The sequence below is a fragment of the Wyeomyia smithii genome, chromosome 1 (assembly GCF_029784165.1).
Source record: "Wyeomyia smithii strain HCP4-BCI-WySm-NY-G18 chromosome 1, ASM2978416v1, whole genome shotgun sequence".
Lineage (NCBI taxonomy): Eukaryota > Metazoa > Arthropoda > Insecta > Diptera > Culicidae > Wyeomyia > Wyeomyia smithii.
In genome coordinates, this window is record NC_073694.1 from 44,602,780 (window position 1) to 44,626,125 (window position 23,346).

Here is a 23,346-nt window from a genome sequence, read left to right on the forward strand (position 1 = left end):
GCGACTGTCGCTCGCAAGGGATGCGGCTTTTGGTAGCACGTGCTGGAGGCAACAGGCAAGCAGATTAATAGAGGAAAACACAGTGTAGTATTCATACAGCATGAAGCAGTCAAAGTAGCTAAGTACATCTACATCAGAAATGTGTGTGTAATACAAGATGTTATTAGCAAATGTTAACAATTAGTTTCATCAATTAATCGAAACATATGTGTTTACCAAAATAGGCTTGCAATTAATGATAATGGGCTTCGTTCGTGCATTTAGACGACCACGGCCACGAGTTATCATCGTTTGAAACTTGTAGCAAAAATACGAATTAATCTACTATGGTGATCTGATCTTTCTGCAACGAAATTTATAGGAGGTATTATAGAAGACCAGAAGCCGGAAATCGACCCCAAACGATTTGAAATCCGAGGTGGCAATTTGCGGTTCCTGCAAAACAATTTGAAATAACCAAATGCCACCCGGTATGGGTATTTCCGCTCTATGCGTTATAATTCCTTTCGGTAACTTTCGAACCACAAAATCAATCTTCATGAATTTCATTCGTTAAGGATCTGTGAAGTAGTAAAAACTTCGTGATTTTTACATTTTGGTTGTTAAACTTACAGTCCAATTATAATTGAACTAACGTTTGCGGTAAAAAAGGGACAAAAATTGCCGATTTTTCATGGGTCTACCTTTGATCGCACTGACGAAACTACTCATGCCTCATCAATCAGAGTAACCCATGAGTTAGCAAAAAAAATTGACAGCTCTATCAGTCAAACTCTAACTGTGATGGTGAAAAAAGTGAAGCTACTCCGTTCAGAAGTGTGCGCGTTCAAAGAACGGTACCCCGTCGCGTATGCCCACTATTGGACAACGCACAGAGCATCGAAAGAAAGCCCCGTTGGCCCCGGCCAACGACCCTGAGCGACAAGAAGCTTCAAAGGATGCCGAAGAGGAAGACCGAGGGAAAAGTGGCTAAATCGCTGCGTGCACTTGACCGGGAGGTTGGTGCATGCGGTAAACAGTGAAAAAATATCTGGAGAACAAGGACATACATGTCAGGAAGCGGCAGTCTCGTTCTTTGGTCTCGGAGCTGCAGGCAATGAGGCAGTGACAGCGGTTGAATAAGATAGTTAAGTCGATTTTTCCGGCGAATAGCGACGTGGCAGTGTTGATGGACGACGAGACCTATCTCACCCTGGATGGCAACGACTGGCAGGGTACTTCGAATTTCACTTCTCCCGCGAATGAAGTGAGCTCCGAGATGAAATTTATTTCACACACTAAGTTTTCCAAGAAGGTGCTGCTGTGGCTGACAATCAGTGAGAAGGGGATGTCAAAACCGCTCTTGTTTCGCTCCGGGCTGGCCGTGAACGGGCGAATTATTGTACGAAGTGCCTGCCAGAAGTTGCGTCGTTCATCAAGAAATGCCATAGGGGCGAAGACACGGTGTTCTGGCCAGATTTAGCGTCGGTCCACTACTCGAAGCGATCGTTGGAGGAGATGAAGCGGCTGAATATCGATGTGGTACCGAACGTTAGGTGAACGTTCCCTGCATAACTCACTTCAGAGCAGAATTACCCATAGGGGCCGTTTCTAAACCACTTGGTCATTTTTTGATCACTTTTTATACTCCACCTACCCCCCCCCCCCCCCCCGTGGTCTTTTGGCAATCCCCCCCCCCCCATTGTGACTTTAACTACGTGGTCTTTTTATTTTTCAAGTGGCAAAAATGCACTTAATTTTTTACATTTTTATTATTCAACTTTCAGTACATTCTATATTTCTTAAATGCAAAAGCTTCATTCTTGACTTGGTGGCAACAATAAATTATAAGTCAGGAAAAAAGACCACGTGGTCATTTCGTTAACCCCCCCACACCCGTGCGTGGTCTTTCGTGGTCTTCTGACAAACCCCCTCGTCCCTCTCTTTATGACCACGTGGTTTAGGAACGGCCCCATATTGGATTTTATTTGGAAATTTTGTTTTGTTTCATCCGAACTGGAAGTAGTCAAATATCATTCCGATTCCAAAATATCATTCCGATTCCAGAAATATCCATATTAGATAGAATTTGACCATCCAAATTTTGAGTTAGAAGCAAATTAAGTATTAAAAGTTATTAGTTTGCATGTTTTACGTAGTTTTATGAATCATATCACAATTGTTAGCTATCATATTACAATTACTTCCGCCAAGAAATCTGTCCTGTACATCAACGAATATTGTAATGAAGATTATCGCTTAAGATTTTGATTTAGAGGCGAATCAAGCATTGAAAGTAATTATTATGCATGTTTCATGTTGTACTATTTCGCTTCAAATGCCTTTCCTGAACATCAAAAGAGGTTACTGCTCACCTCGGAACGAACGGAACAATATCAATAGGATAAACTGCGTTACGTAAATCTGTTTTTATATATTAGAAGATTCAATAGGTGGATCGATCAGATCTTCATTTGACACTAAAATTGTGAAAATCGTTTCAGCCATTTCTGAGAAAAATGAGTGAGATTGGAAATCGTTACATACATATAAACACACACATACAGAAAATGACATCGTAGCACGAACCCTTGAGAAGATGACGGAGACGTAAAGTGGAATGAAGCCTGACGAATGGGACTGGTCATAAACGCATCGAAGACTACTTAAGTACATGAGAGGAAGAGGTTACCGAGATGACAGTATCAACCTCCCATCACAATTTCATATTAGCGGTGATGAAATTGAAGTGGTAGACGAGTTTGTGTACCTGGGCTCACTGGGGACTGCTGACAAGGACACCAGCAGAGAAATTCGTCGACGCCTTATGGCAGGAAATCGTGCCTATTTTTCACTCCGGAGGACACTCCGCTCAAAAACATCCGCCGTCGCATGAAATTGATTCTGGGCCACGCTCGAGGAGGACCAACTCGCCCTTGGGAAAAGCACTCATCGTGCAAACAGTGAAAATAGGGAGACTATGGTGGATGTCGGGCACCAGCCCAGTGAAAATGGTTCTCGAAAACGACCCGACTGGAACGAGGCGTAGAGGCACGGCGAGCAAGGTGGCTCGATCAAGTGAAAGACGACCTGCGGGCCTCCGCAGACAACATGGCTGACGAACTGTATCCTTGGACCGAACTGAATGGAGACGACTTCTTCGAACAGCAAGAAACGCTTCGGCATGGAGCTGATTGGTAGTACACACACAGAAAATGCTCAGCCTATCGAACAAACTCGAGGAATATGAATATTGAACAAAGTATTTTGATAACGTTTGCATTAAAAAATTGACAAAAATTGCCATTTTTTTAACAGTTTACCTTCACACACACTGGTGAAACTATCCTTGCAGCATGAGACATAGTAACCCATGAGTAAGCAGAAAAAATTGACAGCTCTATCAGTCGAACTCCAACTTTGATGCCAAAAACAGTGAAGCTACTCCGTTCAGAAGTGTGTGCGTTCAAAGAACGGTACCACGTTGTGTCGGAAACGGACATCGTGCAGCAGTTAGTGGCATCTACAACATCTTGGCACTATTGGACAACAATCAGAGCATCGGAAGAAAGCCCGGTTCCGGACGGCCGGGAGCAAAAAGAAGCTCCAAGGGATCTAAGAAGGAAGACCGAGAGAAAAGTGGCTACATCACTGCGTGTACTTGGCCAGCAGGTCGGTGCAACCGTCCAAACAGTGAAAAAATACCTGGCTAACATTGACATACATGTCAGAACACGTTGATCCCGTCCACTGGTCTCGAAGCTGCAAGTAATGACGCAGCTGCAGCGGCTGAATAAGACGGTCAATTTTATCTCACTCTGGATGGTAACGACTGGTAGGGCACTTCGTATTCTACTTTCCTCATGAAGGAAGTGAGCTCCGAGGTGAAGTTCATTTAAAACACCAAGTTCTCCAAAAAGGGCTGTGGATGGATGCGCTAAGGAGATGTCAAAACCGCTCTTCTTTCGCTTCGAACTGGCCATGAATGGGGAAATTTATAGTACGAAGTGCCTGCCGGAAGTTACAGGACACCTTTTTTGTAACCAATTTAATCTTCGGTTCTGCTAGATACAAATAAATAAACAGGTGTTATGTGACTTGCACTTCAAAATACTCATTTATTTAAGCAACCTTGGATGGAGTTACGGAAGAGAGCTATAGGCTATTTTTAAGAAATTTCCATCGTCCCCTCTAGAATATCCCTCAGAATTTCATTCCATACTTCTCATTTCATTCCATACTTCTTCTCAAGGCATCGAAACCAACACAAGTTGAGACGTCATTATTCATTTGCTGAGTACCGTAAGCTGAGATGACTTTAATAAGTCCACCTTTTTTTTGAATTTGTGATAAACATCGCTCGTAGAGTTCAGGATAAGTAAAAATCTTCATTAATTGTGTTTAGATATGTTTACATTGTTACCGTAAACTGGGGTGACTTTGATCACTTTTTTGATTGTATCTCAAATATTTTCAGAATATACTGAAAACAATATTCTTTGATATTTTCAAAATAAGTACTGGCATGCATTGAAAAAGATTCAGTCACTACTTCAAAAGCTTAGCAACAATTTTGCTGTTTTTAAATATGCTCTAAAAATTTTACACCAATAATCATTCCGGGGTGACTTTGATCACTTCATTGTTTTGATGAATTTGGAGTAACACTTTGCTACTTTCACTAATTCACTAATCTAATCACTAATTGAACAACCTTAAACGACTCAAACGAGTTTATGAATACGGAAAGCAATTTGGGGCCCATTCACATTCTACGTGAACAGTTTATAATGGCGAATGTCCAAGATTTATAAAAATTTTTTAGAATATATATGAATGATTTTGATTATTCACTGAGAGAGAAGGTGGTCTAAAATCGTCAAAAACTAGTCCACGAGGAATATGACTTATGAAGTTGTCCAAATTTGCATGTTACTTCACGTCTTGGGTTTTTGTTAAGAAGAAATCTGTAATATGCTGTGGAGAAAATTGGGACTCAACATTGCCTTCGAAGAAAAACTTGCAAAAATAACAATAAAATGTATTGTTATAATATTTGTTCATCTTAAGAACTTATCTGGGAACAAAATAAAAACACTTTACGTATTGCAACTTGTTGTTTTGAATCTGCTTGAACCGATTGTTTGTATGCAACAAAAATCGCCAAAAATACACTTTATTTTCAAATAATATTTTAGCATGAAAAACACTCTTTAAATAGCAGGAAATGCATGAATAGTAGCAATGCGAACATATATCCACACAATCAGTGAAGATTACGACAAATCCCAAGCAATACGAGCGCTTTTTTACCACATTTTCAGAAAAGAAGTATAGTGATCAAAGTCACCCCGGTGATCAAAGTCACCCCAGTTTACGGTACTTTTCATTGATTTATTTAATTCTAAAATATGAAATGAGAAGAAAATGGATTTTTACCGATTTGTATTGCATACAAACAATCGGTTCAAGCAAATACAAAACAATGAGCTTCGGTACGTAATGTTTCTTGTTTTGTTCCCAGATTAGTTCTCAAGATAAATATTAGTGCAACGATTTCCATAATAATTTATGCAATTTGTGTCCTCAAAGGTAATGTTGAGTCCTTATAATCTCGACGACGACAACCCAAGACGTCACGTAGCATGCAACTTCGGACTTTTATAATATTAATATTAGTGTGAATACAAAATGTTACTTGTATTAGCGCAGAATAAAGCAGTGGTCTTATTCGGGTGCAGAAAAAGTCAGGCAGTTGGTTGTTTGGTCAGCTGATCGCCCTCAGCTTCAAAATGTTTTCAGTTTGCAAGAAAAAAAACGAAAACCAAGTTTCAACCGCGCTCACCGTGACAGATAATCTTACTGTGAAGCATTCTCAGCTGTCGAAGTTCCGTTTGATAAAAAGGGCGAAATTTCCCTTTTCTTTTCAATACTGCGCTTAAAAATGGACGATTGATTCTGAGTTTGCACTACATTATTGTTTTCCTGGTATAATGAATAGCATGACATATAACGTTAACGATGCAAACAACAAATGACACATTCTCTGCGAAGCTACACCAACAAACCAATTTTTGAAATGCATATTTTAGCAATGTAAATATTTTTCCTAGATTCTATAGTGTTTGAACCTTCCAAAAACGTAAATGTCAAATTTATAGTGTTTAATAAACTGTAGAAAACTAATTGCAAAGTTCCAGTAAAATAACAAAAAACAAGCGTTTATTTATTTATTTATTTATTTATTTATTTCGTCAATCATATATGTAGACTGGTTACAATAATTTCTAAATGGTTACATATTTCTACTTTATGGTTACATATTTTTGAAATGGTTACAAATAATCAGGATTATGTATTTATAATACATTTTTTATGTTATATGACTGTGAAATAAGTGCTTTATTCGTTGCCTAAAGGGTTTTGAAGTGAAATTTCAAATATGTTGATTTTAGGCCAATATGAAAACAGGGGTAATATAGCGTTGTAACGTCACGAAAAAAGTACAGTTTTTTACTTCATGGGAACTCCTAACATTTAATCAAAGTAATATTTTGTTTTCTCTTTATACTCAAAAATACCTTCAATTTGATACTAATAGATCGCAGCTAGGTTGAATACAACTTGAGTTACAACCGGGTTTATTTTGCGTTGTAAAGTCACGAAATTTTTGTTCTTCCCTTACATAATATTCGTCTATGTTTAAAAACATACTTGATGCGTCTAAATAAGTTCACGTTACATCTGTCATATAACAGAGAATAAATTTTGTAAAATGGATTAATGTTTTTAATTATTAAACTGTGGGTCATCCATGAGAAACGTTACATTCTAAAGAAATCTAATATTATTCTGTTATATTATATTACAATGCATTGCGTGAGGGGGGATTGAAAATTGTCAACTTCTGCGTTACGTAACATGCGAATGTTCCCTAAGAGAAAAACTATTGACGCAAGGTAACCGTATTAAAGAAATGAATACTTCGTCCGCATCGCTCAAGCCAATCTTCCGAATGTGATGGTTATCGCAATTACGGGACGTGGCATCACCACATTTAACGATGAGAAGAACATTTTTTAACTACCAACATCATATCGTGGAATAAGCCAGCTATTTATTTTTGGGGCAAGTCTAGATGAAAAAATCTTCAGCGGCAAAAATGCACTCGATTTTTTTTGAATAAGTAGTGTGAGTTTTAAAAAAAAAAAAAGCGGCATTTTTGCGTTATTATTATAATTTTTGAAAGGTTTCTTGTATTTATTGGAATTAAGGACACATTTGTAAACTTGTTTTTAAAATAAATGCTGAGTTAATTGCTAACGTACTCAGACATTGTGAAAAAACTACAATAAAAATAAATTTAATGTTTTTAATAATGTAATTTAATATGTGTTCATATATGTCATGTCATATGTCATATAAGACACTTTTGAGAATATTTATGATACATATGTCACTCATGAAAAGAATTGATTTGATCATAACTCACATTCCTTCACTGAAAATCTCCAAGTTTAAGTTTGGTTCTGCATTCCCAAACATTAAACGACAAAGTAAATTTGTTACGTAGTTTATGGTTAATCCCACAAACCAAGTGCATAAAGTAGAAGTAGAAGTAGAAATATATAAAATCAGATATTGAACTATTTCTTTTGAAAATGTCTAAGAAATATGTGATAAATAATGGATATCGACTGATTCATATTTTCGTGACGTTACAACGGAGTGAGAATACCCCTTGCTGAAAAATGAGCGTTGTAACGTCACGAAATATAAAAGCTTCTCAAATATAGATGTTACCAGTTATAGGCACTCTAAACATGGCAAAATGCTCGAATATTATTTGTTATCGAATCGTGGAAGAAGAAATTGTTATAAAATTCCAAACAGAGCAGAGTTTTTGACTTTTGTAAGAAAAGTCCCGACACCTCAATTTCTCGCGCGTTGTAACGTCACGCTACATTTTCACTCCCCAGGGTAATATAAACAAAGTAAACGAATATCTTATACATCATTCTTATAGGAAATTTTGTCTACTTTCCGAATCTGTAATATCAAATGATTTCATGAAAAAAATACAAGTTAGAATTAAAATGATGCCAACAGAATAGTCAAAACGTTGTAACGTCACGGTCAATTGTGTCAAATTCAAAAAATCATGACAATTCAATGTTTTGACGCAGGACTGCGTCTAATCATAAGAGTGCAGAAGAACTGCAGTCCTGCGTCAAAACATTGAATTGTTAGTGGATAAGATTGTAATAATCATTATTTTTAAAAATGTTCAAAGATCTATGTTTTATTTTTAAACATTAATTCAAAGCGAGAACGTCACGTCCAATTTCTTATGCTCTTAACTCAGTCAGTCATCAACGGATTTCCTTCATTCTTGCAGTAATCGAATGGAAAATTAGTTACGCGTGCACCAAAATGCGAAAAATAGTTATTTTATGATGATAACTATAGCACTATCGAAGAATAAAGAATCTTGTTTTCAAAGTATACCACGATCAGAGGTCGAATCAAGGTCATAACAATCAAATATAGTTATTTTTTTGGAACCAGTATGATATCCAGAGGCCGGTTATTGACCCTAGACGCCATTTTGAATTTTAAGGTGGTGACGTTCGGCTTCTGGGAAACAGTCTAAAATGGCCGAATATCACCCAGTATAAATATTTCCGGAATCGAAAAGCCTAGATACGGGAAATCAACTCCAAAACACCCCAAAATGACCAAATACTAAAAGCGGACGCAATTTTTAAATCCATTGTTGCAAGTTTCGGTTCCTGGAAAACAGAAATAAGAATCATGCCCAAAAGCAGGATATTAAAACCAGAAGCCATTTTGTTTGTAAAAAACAACATGGATGAACAAAAATCTATGCATAATAAAATTACGTAATAAACGTACCACGCCTTACTACTATTACTATTACTTGAATGGCTGGCCTTTCCCAAGTATTTCAATTTTTTCTTCAAATCGTTCAATTCTTATGTATCTCACTCCAGGTACTCTTCACAGTATAAACATCAAACAAATTGTGATATCTATAACATTAGATAAAATTACTCAAATCGAACCTGCTTCCGATCACTATCCGGCTGCACAAAACATGGCCTCTTCAATATAGACTTAACTGTACATTCACGGCTTTGCCCTGACTCATCGAGCTCTTTAATCTCCGCTTCTAGCTCTTCCAAATTAGAAGCGGAATTCGTAACCGCCTGTTGCAGCAACCGTATAGTTTCCTCGTCTGGGGCCAGCTCCAGCTCCATTCGATTCAACTCTGTTTCTTTGAGTTGCAGCTTTTCTAGTTCCTTATCAATTTCAGCTATTCTAGGTAAATGGGGGCACCTAACTTGAGGTTGATTGTTAGAAGCCTGACCTTGACTACCACCATCATCATATGGCTGGTTAAAACGCTTAATTGCAGCTAATGTGGCTTCGATTGAAAAATCGTTCGCAAACTGTGCCGATAGCGCACAGTAATCTTCGCGATCTTTCCATATTTGAACCCGAACGTTTCGGGCTTCTTCTTGCTTCGTTGCTAATTTTGCGTCCAACTCTTCGCAAAGATGCTTCCAGCTCTCCATATGATGCTCGAGAATCCATTCCTGGGCTTTTAGCGAGTAGAACTTCTGGAGGTTACGTTCGTATTCATCTCGTAGCTTTTCAAAATGGTGACGAATTTCCTCCACACACTTCCGCTGTGACAAACTTTCTTTGTTTGCTGTTGAGAGTAGGATAATGAAGACTTATGCTAAGCTGGATCTAATAATCACACATCCTACCTGAATCAGAAAAATCTTCCATATTCAATAGATGAATTGTACCACAAAAATAATAATATCACAAGCACTCCTGCAAAGAGCGTACAATGAACTGTCAAACTGTAAATCAATGTGTCAATCGTCTTTGTTAGCGCAAGCCTCCTGCTTGCACGAGGTGCATGTCATATTTGATTCTATATTTTTTGCAAACTAGAATTATGCCGTTCTTTTTTGTATTATTTCAATGAATAACACATTAGCAATAATTAGCAAACACTGCAAACTCGGTTCCCAAGTACACGATTGCCTTTTTGAATGTTTTAATGTTGGAATTTGAAATAATTCAGCTCACTTTGTGTTGTAAACTGTGTGTGAAATTAAGCGATTTAACAATCATGCTGAACATTTTCATTTAGTAGACAACCTTCTGCCGTTCAAATTTGGATGGGTTGTATGTCGAATATCGATAGCTATGTGTACGGCTGGTATGAGTAGCCCGCAGTGCTTTTTCTTTCTCTGTTAACTTACCCGTAATGCGATGCAATTGAAACCGCAATGACCATAAAAATCAGTCATTGCAGGCATTAATCAATGTGATGTAGCCTAAGTATAGCTTTCAACCGATTGCCTTGTGCAGCAACAAGTGCTGTTTTGCTGTTCGACAGAATTTTCGGAATGTACATTCATAAATAATGTTAACACGTGTTGGAAGGACCACACACAGATGCCTAATTTGAGTAGCTTCACGTTTTTATGTTCGATCTGCTTTCTGTAGTTAACACTTTATTTCTATTGATCTACTTAAAAAGCTTTTATGCGTTTGTTGGGAGAGTTTATAGGGATCTGAGAACTTATGGTAAAATCACTCTTTATAGAAAAAGTTGAATCTACTTATTACGTTTGCTAAGAAACGTTTCCTACGTACTCAAAACGCAAAAAAAATGTTATCTAGGTCGTGATTTACGGACGGTACATCCAACAAACAATTTTGTTGTTTTATAGCTTGTTAAGCTACTAGACGGCTTTGGCTGAATTGAAACTTAATAAGCTGTTATCCAATATAATTGTTTGCTGGGAATGCATCAAAAACGATGCAAAATTATAGGTTTTTCAACCTATGGCTCAAAGAATGAAATTTTTTTTGCTTGCAGTGAAAATTGATATTTTTATGAAAAGAACTACTGAAAGAAAAAGCAAACCCTCATAATCAATAACCGTAAAGTGTGCCTAACAACTAGTTCGGGATATACTCCCGACTACTTGGGTTATCGTTAAACCATATGGATAATCATCCGTTGATGGTTATTGATTATGCGGGTAGCCTCTATCAATCAAAAATTTTGAAATGCAATTTTTACTCGAATATACACTCTTACAAGGTGAGGATTTTTTTTTTCTCGCTTATTTCCGTCGGTCTATTTCCGCCACTGTTGTGGCCAATTACCGACGCCCAGGGAGGCGACTCCACACCCAGGTCCCTAACTCACGACCCGTTTTTTAACAGACCGGCGCCAACGGCTTTACTTCCTCATGCGATGGAAGGCGTGATCCCAGAGATTTTTCGCCTCAGAAAATCTCCCGGTGTCGGCTAGGATTGAATCTAGACCAGTTGGGTTGGTTGTGAGTGGATCACGCCACCTCACAACCATCGACACCTATGTCGGCGGTGGGATTCGAACCCAGGCGTCGAGCGTGGTTGGTGGAGACGTTACCAACCACACTAGGCCCCCGCTCGTGAGGTGAGGAATAATTATCCGTGTTTTTTGTTTCAGTGTATAACCAAGATTTGACAGATGATGAAATGAGTTTACCTATGCAATTTTTTAACCTTGGATGTGTAAACATAACCACGAAATCTCCTTTGAAACAGTGTGCATTAAGTTTCATAATGAAGTCAAGTCAATTACGCAGTGCGGTGATCGAGTTGTATAAACAAGGAAAGCGTCCAGTAAGTATCGCTAGTATGTTAAAAATGCCCATACAAACCATTAGAGACGCTAAAAAATGATATAATGAGCTGGGAAATTTAGAGGACCGTTCAGGAAGAGGCAGAAAAATAACCGCTAGGACCCCTGGGAACCGGATAATTATTCGTCACCGGATTAACCGTGATCCTAGAAGGTCAATTCGAAAAATGGCAAAATCAAGGCCAAGGGTGGATATTTCAAGTCCGTGTTGTAAATATTACACACCATGCTATTGCATCTACTTTTTATATAAATATGTTGTTGTTTTATATTGAAAGAATAAAGTTATGACTAAAACATTGAACACGGATAATTTTTGCTTACCCTGTAGATATGTATTATCACCGAGCACGGTAAAATAAGTTACCGAGATTTCAACAACTGACATCTCGGTAAAAATCTCGGTAATACATCAAAACACCGAGATTCTGTAAAAGCAAAAAATCTAAAACCTGTCAAATTTTAACGAGGTTCTCGGTAATGTTTTGCCGAGATACTCGCAAATTTCAACTGTCAACTTATTACAAGAACTTCGGTAAAATTGATGATTGATGATGATTGCAAAAAGTGCCTTGCCCCCCTAAATTGGCGCCTATGTTCGTATCCGGTCCTTTATAAATACAGTTTTTCGAAATACGTTTCTATCTCTCACACAGAAGTCCAACTTCAACTGAAGGTGTAAAACAATAGCCAGCTATCGAGCAATAACTTCCATTGAATGAATGTACGTAGTGCGAGAATTGGCTTGTTTAGCTATATGATTTTTTTATATCATCTGGAAGGGCGGCATTTTCTGAGCAAAATGTGATTTTCAAAAAGTTTATATCGTTGTTCTTCGATTTTTAACAATGACTACAATTACAGCTCGCCCATAAACCAACTGTCATTGTAGCGATTAAGAGCTAAAAAAAAAGCTCCTAGAGCTCAACAAAAGAGCTCTTTGTACATACGTCGGCCTAGTAACGGGGCACTGTCCGAGTAGATATCATTTGAAGAACATTGGCCGGGTTCAGGATGTTATCTGTCGCTTTTGTAATATGGAAAGCGAGACATCGGAACATCTGCTGTGCAGTTGTGGTGCATGATTTAAACGCAGATCAAGGTTTCTTGGCAGTGGCTGTTTACAGCCCAAAGAGATTTGGTCTTTGAATCCTGGGAAGGTGATTGGCTTCATAAACCATTTTTCACCGGACTGGGAGCGTGTCGGTGCAGGTACCTGATCACTCAACAATAGTGGTCATTGTATTTTGCAAGGGGACACGTATAGCAATTGACTGGGATATATATTACAAAAGTTCACATCAATGGACAACGTAATTCTAATTCCCTAACAAAAAAAAAAGAGCTATTTTCTATTCTTCATTTAAAAATCGAAGGATAATGATAAAAAAAAAATAAAAAATCACGTTTTGCCCAGAAGATTACACTCTTCTAGCTGATATATAAAAATCATAAATCCGTGAATAGCTAAACAAACCAATTGCAAGGTTTCATATATAATATTGGGGTGTCAATTCGGCGCATGCCGATAATTCACTCCACAAGTACAACTTTGAAACATGATGTACGACAAACTTGCAGTCCTTAAGCAATGCTACATGTTTTTCAAAGAAAGCAGTTTTCTAACTCTTATGCCTAAAGTGTGATTCAGTGGGCTATTCAGCCAATATACGTGGTTAATACAACAATATTCACCACAAATATTGGCTGAATTTATATGCTGACCAGACGTACCGTTTTGAGCGGAACAGTACCGTTTTTTACTGTTTTTAACCGTCCCGTCTTTTTATCATTTTGTACCGTTCTCGAATACTCCTTGAAAAAATCTTGAATAGAGCTTTGCATTTAAATTTTCCTAAATGGAAAATAAGTTTCCAAGCAGCCAGAATTTTTCTATTACTGAGTACGTTCTGTGCCATCCTGACAGTACCGCACCACTGGAGGGACATCCCCTATCGAGAATTGATGAAAAAGTCGCGATTGAAAGTTGAGACCATGATAATTGTTAGTCAAAATTTCGATCATCATGTGACAAATTTCAGGAACTCATTGCAAAGCAATGAATAATTGATTGTATGCTTTGGTTAGTGAAAATTTTCAAAAATCAATTTTATTTTATTGTTTGTGTAAATTGCATATCCCTGTCACGAACGTCATCCCCATACATTTCGCTTGAAGCCGTTTTTCTCTGGCTCTCTGGCTCGATTACCCGTCAAAAGGCTGTCAGTGCTTGCGAAACAGCCGATTAAGCACCGTTCATGCGAGATTAACTGTTGCTGCAAGTGGTGTGAAGAAATGCAAAAAGCGAAAAACGATTGTTTTGTTTTGAACGTTTTATGGATTTTGTGCAGGACATAAATGGTCACGTTCAAACATGTTCCAACACGTTCCAGATGGCCCTACATTCAATATAGTTAGAAGCACGCAAAAAATCCGTACAGTAACACATGCGGCACAATGAACGGAGCTTATGACCATATTTCCAACAGTAGCGCCATCATCATCGGCGGCGGCTTCAGGAAACTGTTGCCATGACATCGGTCTGTTTTTTATCCAGAAAAAATTTAGTCAGCCTATGAATATTGCGCTGAATATGGGCTCTCACACTTTGGGTATATGAGTTAGAGCATTGTACCATTCGTCAAACTTGTAGTACTACTGAGGGACTACAAGTTTGTCATATATCGTTTCTCAAAATTGCACTTGTGGAACGAGCTATCGGCAAGCGGCGGAAAAACCCCCTTTCCCAATTAGGAGAGCGATACAAAACACGATTTGAGAACTAAGCCTTCAACGATCTGCGGTGGTGTAATCGAAAACGCATCTGACCGGAGATAGGAAGTTGAGGGTTTAGGTCCCATCCGCTATATTTTTCGCAGTTTTTACATTCATATTTATCAGTTAAATAATATTTTTAGCTTCATCGCGCATTCACTCCATAAAACCCAATTTTTCAGAATATATGTGGGGTTTTTTCTGTAGATTATTACTTAATAACTTTGCATATTACGATGTAACTTTTTAACAGAAGTTCAGACGTAATACATTTCATTCAAATTAAAACAATTAAGAATCAGCCTCCGCAATGCGGCAAATAGGGCAAATATCATAAACATCCAACGAACAATCTGGCAGCACAGTTGCTTATGCTACCAACCGCGGTGGTAACCGCTACCAGCTAACAATTGCACAAGCTGTCAAAAAGAGAAAACCAAAACATTGTTGCGTTGAACTCGTGAAAATTTCGCACGCAAAATTTTCACCACATTTTTGTGTTGTGCTATTTATCCTGTTAAAAATTACTGTTTCATTTTCGATAAACGTTCGTATCATCGTGTCCAATTCATTTTCAAATAAGCACCAGCTAGTTTACGATGACTTGTTTGCTGTTGACTGGCAGAAACGTCTCGTAACATCTGCCCTGCCTTCTTTTTTTGGCAATCCGCCGACCGTAATCGAAACACGAACGATTCGATTCGCTTATCATCTTCCTTTGCAAGCATGTTAAATTCGGAGGATGAAGCACAACCTAAGCAAAAACAAGATTGCGATAACAGTATCAGCAATGAGTTTCCGGCTAAACCAATTGCAAGTACAGAAGCCCCAACGGAGGACGAAAATAAGGTGAAAGATCTGCAATGTGAACTAAAAAGGGTGCGGGAGGAATTCAACCAACAGCGAGCGAAAATGAAGGACCTGTTTTTGGCAAAAGAAGGTGACTGAACAAATTTGAAAGATGGGTAAAATTTAACAATTGTTTGATTGGTTACTTGTAGCGGAATGCAAGCGATTTATAAAGGAAGCAGCTATATCTCGGAAGGAACTGGAGGAGGCCAAATCGCAAATGATGGTGTTGGAGTACAGTCGGGAAAAGGACCTAGAGGATCAGAACCGCCGTGCACAAGAAGAGATTCATACCCTGCAACAGCTGGTGCAGGATACAGTTGACGAGTCGACTTTTAGTCACGCGGAAATTCGCCGTTTGGCGGATGAAAACGAGCGCTTACGAACAGAACAACAGGAACTGAAGGAAGCGCTGGCAGCTGCTCAGCAGGTTAATGTTATTGTATGCTGAACTATTGAAATGGGTACAAATTATCGGTTTGTTACAGGATTCACCTGGACTGGCACCGGTTTTGAATCAGGCCAAAAAAATAATCCGTAAACTTGGAGCGGCCGATACCGGTAGCCACGATAACCTGGAGGACTCGATGCGGAAGGTAAACAAATATGTACGTACCAGCCGGAAAGTTTGCTTTTTCTATTGTGTTTCGTTTGTTATTGTAATTTGGGCTTGCATGAAAAGAAACATACCTACAAGTTGAGTTTCGAAATCAATTTCAATGTAATTGCTCTCTTGCAGGCTCAGGAAGATGCCGAGGTTTTGCGATCGTTGGTTGTTCCACTGGAAGAGGAAATTAAAACACTTAAGGAAAAATTGCGTCGTGCCTACGAAGAAATGGAGTCGCAGCGAGGAAAAGATGCCTCCGTTCAACCGGAATCGGCGCTGGTTGGAATGTTGAAAGAAGCTAAGGGTGAACCAGATTCTGAGCAGAACAAAGAACCGAGTTCTACACCAGCGAGTTCAACGACCTGCGAGATGTGTCCCAACTACGAAACGAAGTTGGTCCAATGTCAAGAGCAGATAAACAGTGAAAAGCAAAAAGTACAACAGTTAGAAAAGAGCGTCGAACGGATGAAAGAAGAACTGGCCAAAGAAGGTGCTATGCGTAGTGATTTGGAAGCCCAATGGCAGCAGAAACGGGAGGAGCATAAAGCTGAAGTGTTACGACTGAATGAGATAACCGGACGGGCAGAGCAGGAACTGGCCAAGCTGAGGAAAGGCTACGGCCAGCTGAAGCAGAGCGTCAACGATGAGCTGCAAAAGCTGACAGATGAACGCGAACAGGTAACTGTTGGCACTAAGCAAAAGAAGGGCTTCATTCTCAAATGTCGAAAGGTTTTAGGTTAAGTCTCATCATCTGTACATTCTCATTTTTTTTTTTTCGAAGGATCAACTTTTTTCCATTTAATTAAGTTTATAAAGTTTAATTCTCATTTTTTTTTTTCGAAGGATCAACTTTTTTCCATTTAATTAAGTTTATAAAGTTTAATTTTGTTATTTTGGGTTTGGATTAAATATAATAATATCGTTTGAATAATCAACCATTTCTTAAACGAGCCTTTTTCCCATTCAGGTTTACCGACACCTAGATATGCTTCAGAAAGATAACGATTTTCTCTCGGGCAAGTATCTAGAAAACTCAGAAATGCTCAAGGATCAGGAGATTAATCTCCCGCAAAGTATCGACGAGCTGCACGAGCTGGTGCTAACGTTACACGAAAATCTAATTGTTACTAAGGCGGGCTGCGAGTTTGCTGAACGAAAAACGCTTAGCATGCAAGACGAAGTGGCGTTGCTTCGAGACCAGCAGCACTCGCGTGAACGCGATCTGCGTCGAGTCGAGAAAGACTATTCTAACAAGCTAAAGCAAGTGGAAGAACAGTTGGAGCAGCAATATCTACACTATCAACGGCTGGCCGCACATAAGGAAGATTTAGAGCGAGCCGAGGCGGAAAGTAAACGACAAATTTCCGAACTGCGAATGCAAACAATCGGTCTTCAGGCTACCAACGAGAAGCTGGATAAGCAGAACGTTGATTTGCGGACTAAAATGAGCGTGCTGCAAGAGGATCTTGCCAACAATGAAGCCGTACAGAAGGATTTCGTTAAATTGTCTCAATCACTGCAGATGCAGCTGGAGAAGATACGCTCTGCCGATACGCAGGTTCGCTGGCAGGACGAGGACGACGTTGATCAATGTCCCAACTGTCGGAAGGAATTTACTGTGACGAGGCGAAAACAGCACTGTCGCCACTGCGGCACAATCTACTGTCAACCATGTCTGACCAAGACGGTTCCGACTGGTCCGAGTCGACGGGCGGCACGTGTTTGCGATGTGTGCCATACGCTGCTAGTGCAGGATACAGCGCCGTACTTCAGCCGGGAACCACCACAGTCGCCATAGGCGAATCGTATGGTCACTATTTGTTACGTTATTTCAACAGGACAGCAGGCAACCGTTTAAATCCAAAGTGCTAGAAGTGATGATATCGTTGCGTAGTACGTTTTATTCTTTAAACAAGTTTTAGTGTAAATTTTCAATTACTTGGTCGTAATAAAAAATATCAAAATAAACATTTCTCTGTAATATTTCTGTTATTTTATGGAACAGTCATCGTGCATCATTAGGATTGACTAACTCATTAATAACATTTATTTTTGAGACATTCAAGCACATTTCTTTCGTGTTTTTGCCATACTTCAATAGATTACTATATAAACTTTCACTGCCGGTGTTTCGCATTTAACAATAATAGTATTGGTTTTGCGCTACTGTGTTACAACACGGACTTAAATGCAGTAGATAGCACGAATAGGACTGATATTAAGTGAGTGCAATAATTATCGATCGGTTTTTAGTTCTAAGACAAATGCATTCGATTCAGTACGATTTCAAATGAAATGCGGTACGAAAAAGTTGAGAGCAGTTTTACACAGCCAGGGGTGAATGAGTTTATATAAACTATTAATTTTTCCAACACAAGCTAAGCAACATGGTTAAAAACCTATTTTTCTCCGAGTTCAAATATGTTTACAGTAAAAGACTTAATCTAGTGGTATGCTTCATACATGGCACCGCTGCCATCTGAGTTCTGTTCAAAATCCATATCGCAGTTGTTTTTGTAAGGTAGCCGCAGCAAGTTTTAATTTCGCAGTCGATTCAGACTATCTCGCGCTCGGATTGTTGGTTGTTGTTCTCGCGTTTGAGCCTTTCAAAATAGTTCGTTGGTTTGATTTACATGTTGCCATTGCTGGCAAATATAATTATGTAGATTTTTATTTTGAACAACACAAAGGAAACTATACGAAACCTATATCAGCTGCAGAAAAAGCTCTGATAAGATGAAATCAAATATGCAACGTACAACGTACGAAACTGACTACTTACAGATGTGCAAAATCTGTGTTGCTAATCTTTGGATCCAGGTGTACAAGAATAACCGAAACTAAGTACAATACTTTATACAATAATGTATTAGATTATCAAGGATGTTTCTTCAATACTATATAAGATTTCGATTGAATCTGATCGGCTGTACATTCGTGTTTTTGTTTTGTGATACCAAATCGGAGATCCGAAACGCAAGTGGCGAATTGTTAGAAGAAATTTATCCACTGACATTAAATAACATTAAGTTTTCTCAAATTGAAAAAAATGTAGGTAAAAAGTAACACGCAAGTTGTGTTTTACAATTGTTCCCCACTGGTAGCGTTTATCGATTTATAAACGAAAATAAAATTTAAAAATTTGAAGTTTTCTCGAAAAACATTCACAACTCATAAAATGTACTTAAAAGTTCGGGAAAGAAACATTCGAAATATTATATACATCCTTGCTCTTATTTACGACCGTATCAACAAAACCAATCTCTCTTCTACATTCAGTAACATTTGAAGTTGGCTGTTACATTAATGCTAGTCTTAAAAAAAACTTAAATACGGGGTAGCACCCCGGATGCTCTTATTTAAAAAAATATCAAGGTAGAATATACACTCTTGTGTTAGTTCGTTGCAATCTTACAGTTGCAAGATTTTTCATTTGTAGGAATCGGTTCGAAATCTACAGGCTATCTCTGAAATATCAATATAGTTTAACCGCAAAACTACTTACTACGAATCCAAATACACAGTGTATACGAGCACGTTTCCACTGGCTTGTTTTTTGATTAAGCTTTGCTCTTATCTAGATGTCGACTTTCGCAGTACCTTTTTACTGTCCACTCCCAGATGGTCCAACTCCGCCACCTGATTGATTGTACTTGGACGAAAGCCCACGATCGTAAAATAGCATATACGCCGAACTGCTTAACACTTCCTCGATGGAAACCTCCTTCACAACGGTGTCCGAAGTATAGTACCACCTGAAACAAAGACGGAAATCATAAAAAACCCTCACTTCACGAAAATGCTACAGCAACAAACTTGTGAGAGTTCCGCAGCGCACCCCGTCTGTACGTGACGAAATGGCCACTGTTGGCTTCACCTGAATGCACGATTACCGCTAGTAAACGGTACAGGTTTTTCGGAAACATTGCACTAAATGTGTACGAACCGAAGTTGAATGCACTACCGACCGAACCGACTGGGGTAGACTGCTCGATACCTCCGCCGACAGTCGCCTCGTAAGCTGCCGCTCCCAGACTGGCAGAGTACAGAGACATAGTGGATCCCCAGGGAGTGCTCATGGCACTGTTCAAACTAGGCTGTACGAAGCTGTAGGGAGCCATCGAAAGGGTTTCCGGAAAATGAACGAAATCTTGCCGTTTATAGGCATGCCCGGATGCGAGCCACGTTGTGCGAGCGATGTGAATGCACAAACAAGGTGGTAGTTTACTGAAAGTAAGCGTTTTCGTGTGGGTAGTTGTTTCATTACAGGACTCGCACTGAACGCCGTTCAACGTCTCCGGTTGTATAAATTCCGTCAGCAGATTGCCGATTGAAATTCCTGGATTTTTAGCTTCCGGAAGAGACAAAGTTATACTATCAAACTTATCGTATCGAACGACGGATTTGTAGCCGCACCCGGAACAGCATAGCTGGCTACTGAGACCTCCTCGAAATGGATGCGGTACCTGTATCTGCTGTCGATCGCCCCAAACAGAAACCCGCCCTGGTCCGCGCGTCAACCGTTCAAGCGACCTACACGATCCCGAAGATCTTTTACTCAGTGCGCCGTTTCCAGTCATTTCGGTGGCCAAGATAGATCGCGGTCGACTAGGACGACCCGAAAAGGTGGAAATAATCGATGGCGGCGAGCCAGCACAATCCATCATAGATCCATCCTGTACTGCCATTGAATCCTCAGTTTCTGTACAGGTTGAATGAGGAGAATCCGGAGTGTGCGCCTCTGATCGAGTAAACCGCGTTAAATTGGTGGATTCGTCATATTCGGCATTGCAGAAGTCCGAGAGCATCGCACTTGAGGGACGAGCAGGAGGCATAATCGACTGCAGTTCCAACTCGCCAAGTGCGTCCGAAAGGCATCCAATCTTCTTCGGCTTTGTCACTTCCTCCTCTAGTGAGTTCAATAGCACGTGAAGAAGCTCGTGAGTATCGTGCTCATCCGGCGGAATAACCCAGCCCAACGAATGGAGAGCTCTGATTACCGCCCCCGGAGAGTACGGGTCACCACGAAGGGTAGGATGCGTCCCGTTCACCACTTCCAGGACATTCTGCAGTGAGCTGACTAAGCTTTTCTTGTCTTTGGTATTGTGGAGCTGAAGCCACGCAATAAACTGCGGACAGGCTGCTAAAGCTTGCAACAAGGTGTTGAGGAAACAAGTTTTCCCGAAATTATGCAATCCGGCAATTTGGCCACGTCTCTGACGCAGTCTAGAGGAACCTTAAAAAAAACAACGAAAATATCAAAACAATACATGAAATCTTTCTACTGGTGATATCTTATCAAATAAGTTAAACGATTATCGATTTTTCTTACCAGAGGGGCCCCAGAAAACAAAGGCACCCACTACAACGGCAGCGGTTACACCCGCTGCCATCAGCAGCTTATCGCCTTCCATTGATACAACTTGAACGTTTAGACCATTCCGCAACGAACGCACTTAACTAAACACTATAATCGGAATACTTTAGTGTTGATTTTTTGAAAAAGACTAGTATAGGAGAAATTCAGTTTTGCTACTACTGCAACAACTAAAGCAAAAGTTTAAGCGTTTCTCTTGTTTTGACAGCTGAACAGACAAAAGGTACCCGATAGAAAAGTTCTCCCTATTTTCTGCCTCTCATTCCGGTTTCAGTCGGAGGAATCGGAAGATCGTCCGATTTTGAATCGGACAAATCGACTTTTGCACGCAAAACCACAATACAAATTGGATTGTAATTTGCAACAAATTAATGCTTTCCTTGCCGCTCTACATCAAGTCGTGCATCGATCAGCTGGATGACTCGTTTGTTAGATTGTTAAATTATAATTTTGACTAGTGCATTTGCGAGGCTTTGCGCGGTCTCCTGTTCCAGTCGGGATTGAAACATACACGACTACTATTACACCAGCATCTTATCTCGAGACTCTGAGTAAATCATTTAAAATCATTTGAAAAACATTGGCCGTGTTCAGAGTGATATCTGCTGTTTTTGTAATATAGTAAGCGAGACATCGGAACATCTGCTGTGCAGTTGTGCTGCATTATTTCAACTCAGATCTATATTACTTATTAGTGGCTGTTTACAGTCCAAAGAGATTTGGTCTTTGAATCCTCGAAAGGTTTTTGGTTTTATAAACCATATTTCATCCGACTGGGGACATGTCAACGCAGGTGCAAACGGGAATATATTACTATGTAAATGTTATCCTCCAGCAACAAAAAATAAGAGCAAAACCTCTGTGTGCTACCTTCAATATCAGACTTATAAGAGACACTTTTAGTGGAGGCGTGGTTTCGAAGGGACTAAAATGACATGAAACACAACAGTTTGTATAGATTATCGAAACCTCGTATGTCTGATCAGAAATATAGTCTTTTTACAGAAATCGAGTAGACTCGATTCGAACACGAATTTCAAGCACAAAGAACAGACTAACTGGCGACGAACAAACAGTTTGAAAAAAGTGTTTAGAACTGTGCATGTGTGCCACGAAATATCCTCCGAATTAAACCCCTCATCATCCTCATAGTACAATAAAGTGTGATGTCGCAACCGTCGCTAAGCAACCTGTATGTTTATCAGTGTATGTACTTTTCACTCCATTTGGTACTGACTTCATACGAGTTACTCGTTGAAGCTTCTTTATCACGGTTTATAAACCCTCATAGACGAAGATCTACGTAAAAAAATTCGGTTCGGTTTATCGAACAAAATTCGCGTTCGGGTTTTTTTCAATCAATAAGAGTATATTTGACACGGCACGATACTCGGGCTCGGGCGGTTTGAAAAATCTCGAACATCTCTATTAAGCGAGCATACTTGAACGATGTAGGATTTAAGCCTGTATTACACTTTTTGACCAAGCGTCAAATATTTGGCACTTTTTGACAGATAAAAATTTGGTCAAATATAATTGTTTGTCACTCTCCAATTTTAACATGGGGCAAACACGGGCAAACAACAACCATGATGTCAAATAAATTTGACCATTATGTCAGAAGGTCAAATATTTGACCATTAGACAAAGAGTGTACTACAGGCTTTATAGTAAGAGCTGTTCACGTGGTATGTGGATGGACCCTAACTAAAGTATAACTAGCAGAAAGCTTCACAGCGAGAGCTGTCTAATCTCTTCATCCGTGGCTTTCCATAGTCTCTTCTAATATATAAACAGCTGCTTACATTTCCAATACTCACAACCCGTGAACGGCTGGGCAGTGTGCGGTCTTCAGAAGAGTTTTTCCAAGGAAAATTTCCTATAAATATCATGTATTGATATATTTTAGGAGCCAAGCTTGAAAATCTGGCGCAAATCGGGCGTTTCACCGATCGATCTGAAAAGTTACACAGTTGTTATAGAGCCCATAAGCAAAATGAAAAGTGCATGGGAGCG

The 23,346-nt window shown here is 39.4% G+C and overlaps 3 protein-coding genes across 4 annotated transcripts; 1 reads left to right on the plus strand and 2 right to left on the minus strand.

Moving 5' to 3' along the window:
• Nucleotides 1-8,806: 8,806 nt before the first annotated feature.
• LOC129718569 (uncharacterized) lies at nt 8,807-9,868 on the minus strand. Its single transcript, XM_055669453.1, has 2 exons — nt 9,777-9,868; nt 8,807-9,715 (listed from the first exon to the last, which is right to left on the minus strand). Exons 1-2 carry the CDS (start codon nt 9,796-9,798, stop codon nt 9,051-9,053), a joined length of 687 nt encoding a protein of 228 aa, XP_055525428.1. The 5' UTR covers nt 9,799-9,868; the 3' UTR covers nt 8,807-9,050.
• Nucleotides 9,869-14,931: 5,063 nt separating this feature from the next.
• On the plus strand, nt 14,932-17,921 carry LOC129732048 (rab GTPase-binding effector protein 1). 2 transcript variants are annotated; one of them, XM_055692516.1, is made up of 5 exons: nt 14,932-15,437; nt 15,499-15,776; nt 15,835-15,954; nt 16,086-16,631; nt 16,921-17,921. In XM_055692516.1, the coding sequence occupies exons 1-5, from the start codon at nt 15,224-15,226 to the stop codon at nt 17,749-17,751; spliced, it is 1,989 nt and encodes a 662-aa protein (XP_055548491.1). In that variant the 5' UTR covers nt 14,932-15,223; the 3' UTR covers nt 17,752-17,921. The 2 variants fall into 2 exon arrangements, with proteins under 2 accessions (XP_055548491.1, XP_055548501.1); XM_055692526.1 differs by having other exon boundaries at nt 15,835-15,942.
• A 61-nt stretch (nt 17,922-17,982) lies between these two features.
• On the minus strand, nt 17,983-21,527 carry LOC129732055 (ubiquitin carboxyl-terminal hydrolase 30 homolog). Its single transcript, XM_055692539.1, has 3 exons — nt 21,286-21,527; nt 19,770-21,189; nt 17,983-19,708 (listed from the first exon to the last, which is right to left on the minus strand). Exons 1-3 carry the CDS (start codon nt 21,365-21,367, stop codon nt 19,558-19,560), a joined length of 1,653 nt encoding a protein of 550 aa, XP_055548514.1. The 5' UTR covers nt 21,368-21,527; the 3' UTR covers nt 17,983-19,557.
• Nucleotides 21,528-23,346: the final 1,819 nt, after the last annotated feature.

What these genes read in the sequence shown, in the direction of transcription:
- LOC129718569 (XM_055669453.1), bottom strand. Translation starts at nt 9,798, where the DNA reads ATGGAAGATTTTTCTGATTCAG. An exon ending in GGAAGATTTTTCTGATTCAG is followed by an intron (nt 9,716 to 9,776) that starts GTAGGATGTGTG and finishes TACTCTCAACAG; the next exon opens with CAAACAAAGAAAGTTTGTCA.
- LOC129732048 (XM_055692516.1), top strand. Translation starts at nt 15,224, where the DNA reads ATGTTAAATTCGGAGGATGAAGCACAACCTAAGCAAAAACAAGATTGC. An exon ending in CGCTGGCAGCTGCTCAGCAG is followed by an intron (nt 15,777 to 15,834) that starts GTTAATGTTATT and finishes GGTTTGTTACAG; the next exon opens with GATTCACCTGGACTGGCACC. An exon ending in TGCGGAAGGTAAACAAATAT is followed by an intron (nt 15,955 to 16,085) that starts GTACGTACCAGC and finishes GCTCTCTTGCAG; the next exon opens with GCTCAGGAAGATGCCGAGGT.
- LOC129732055 (XM_055692539.1), bottom strand. Translation starts at nt 21,367, where the DNA reads ATGGAAGGCGATAAGCTGCTGATGGCAGCGGGTGTAACCGCTGCCGTT. An exon ending in TGTTTTCTGGGGCCCCTCTG is followed by an intron (nt 21,190 to 21,285) that starts GTAAGAAAAATC and finishes GTTTTTTTTAAG; the next exon opens with GTTCCTCTAGACTGCGTCAG. An exon ending in GCGCTGCGGAACTCTCACAA is followed by an intron (nt 19,709 to 19,769) that starts GTTTGTTGCTGT and finishes TCTTTGTTTCAG; the next exon opens with GTGGTACTATACTTCGGACA.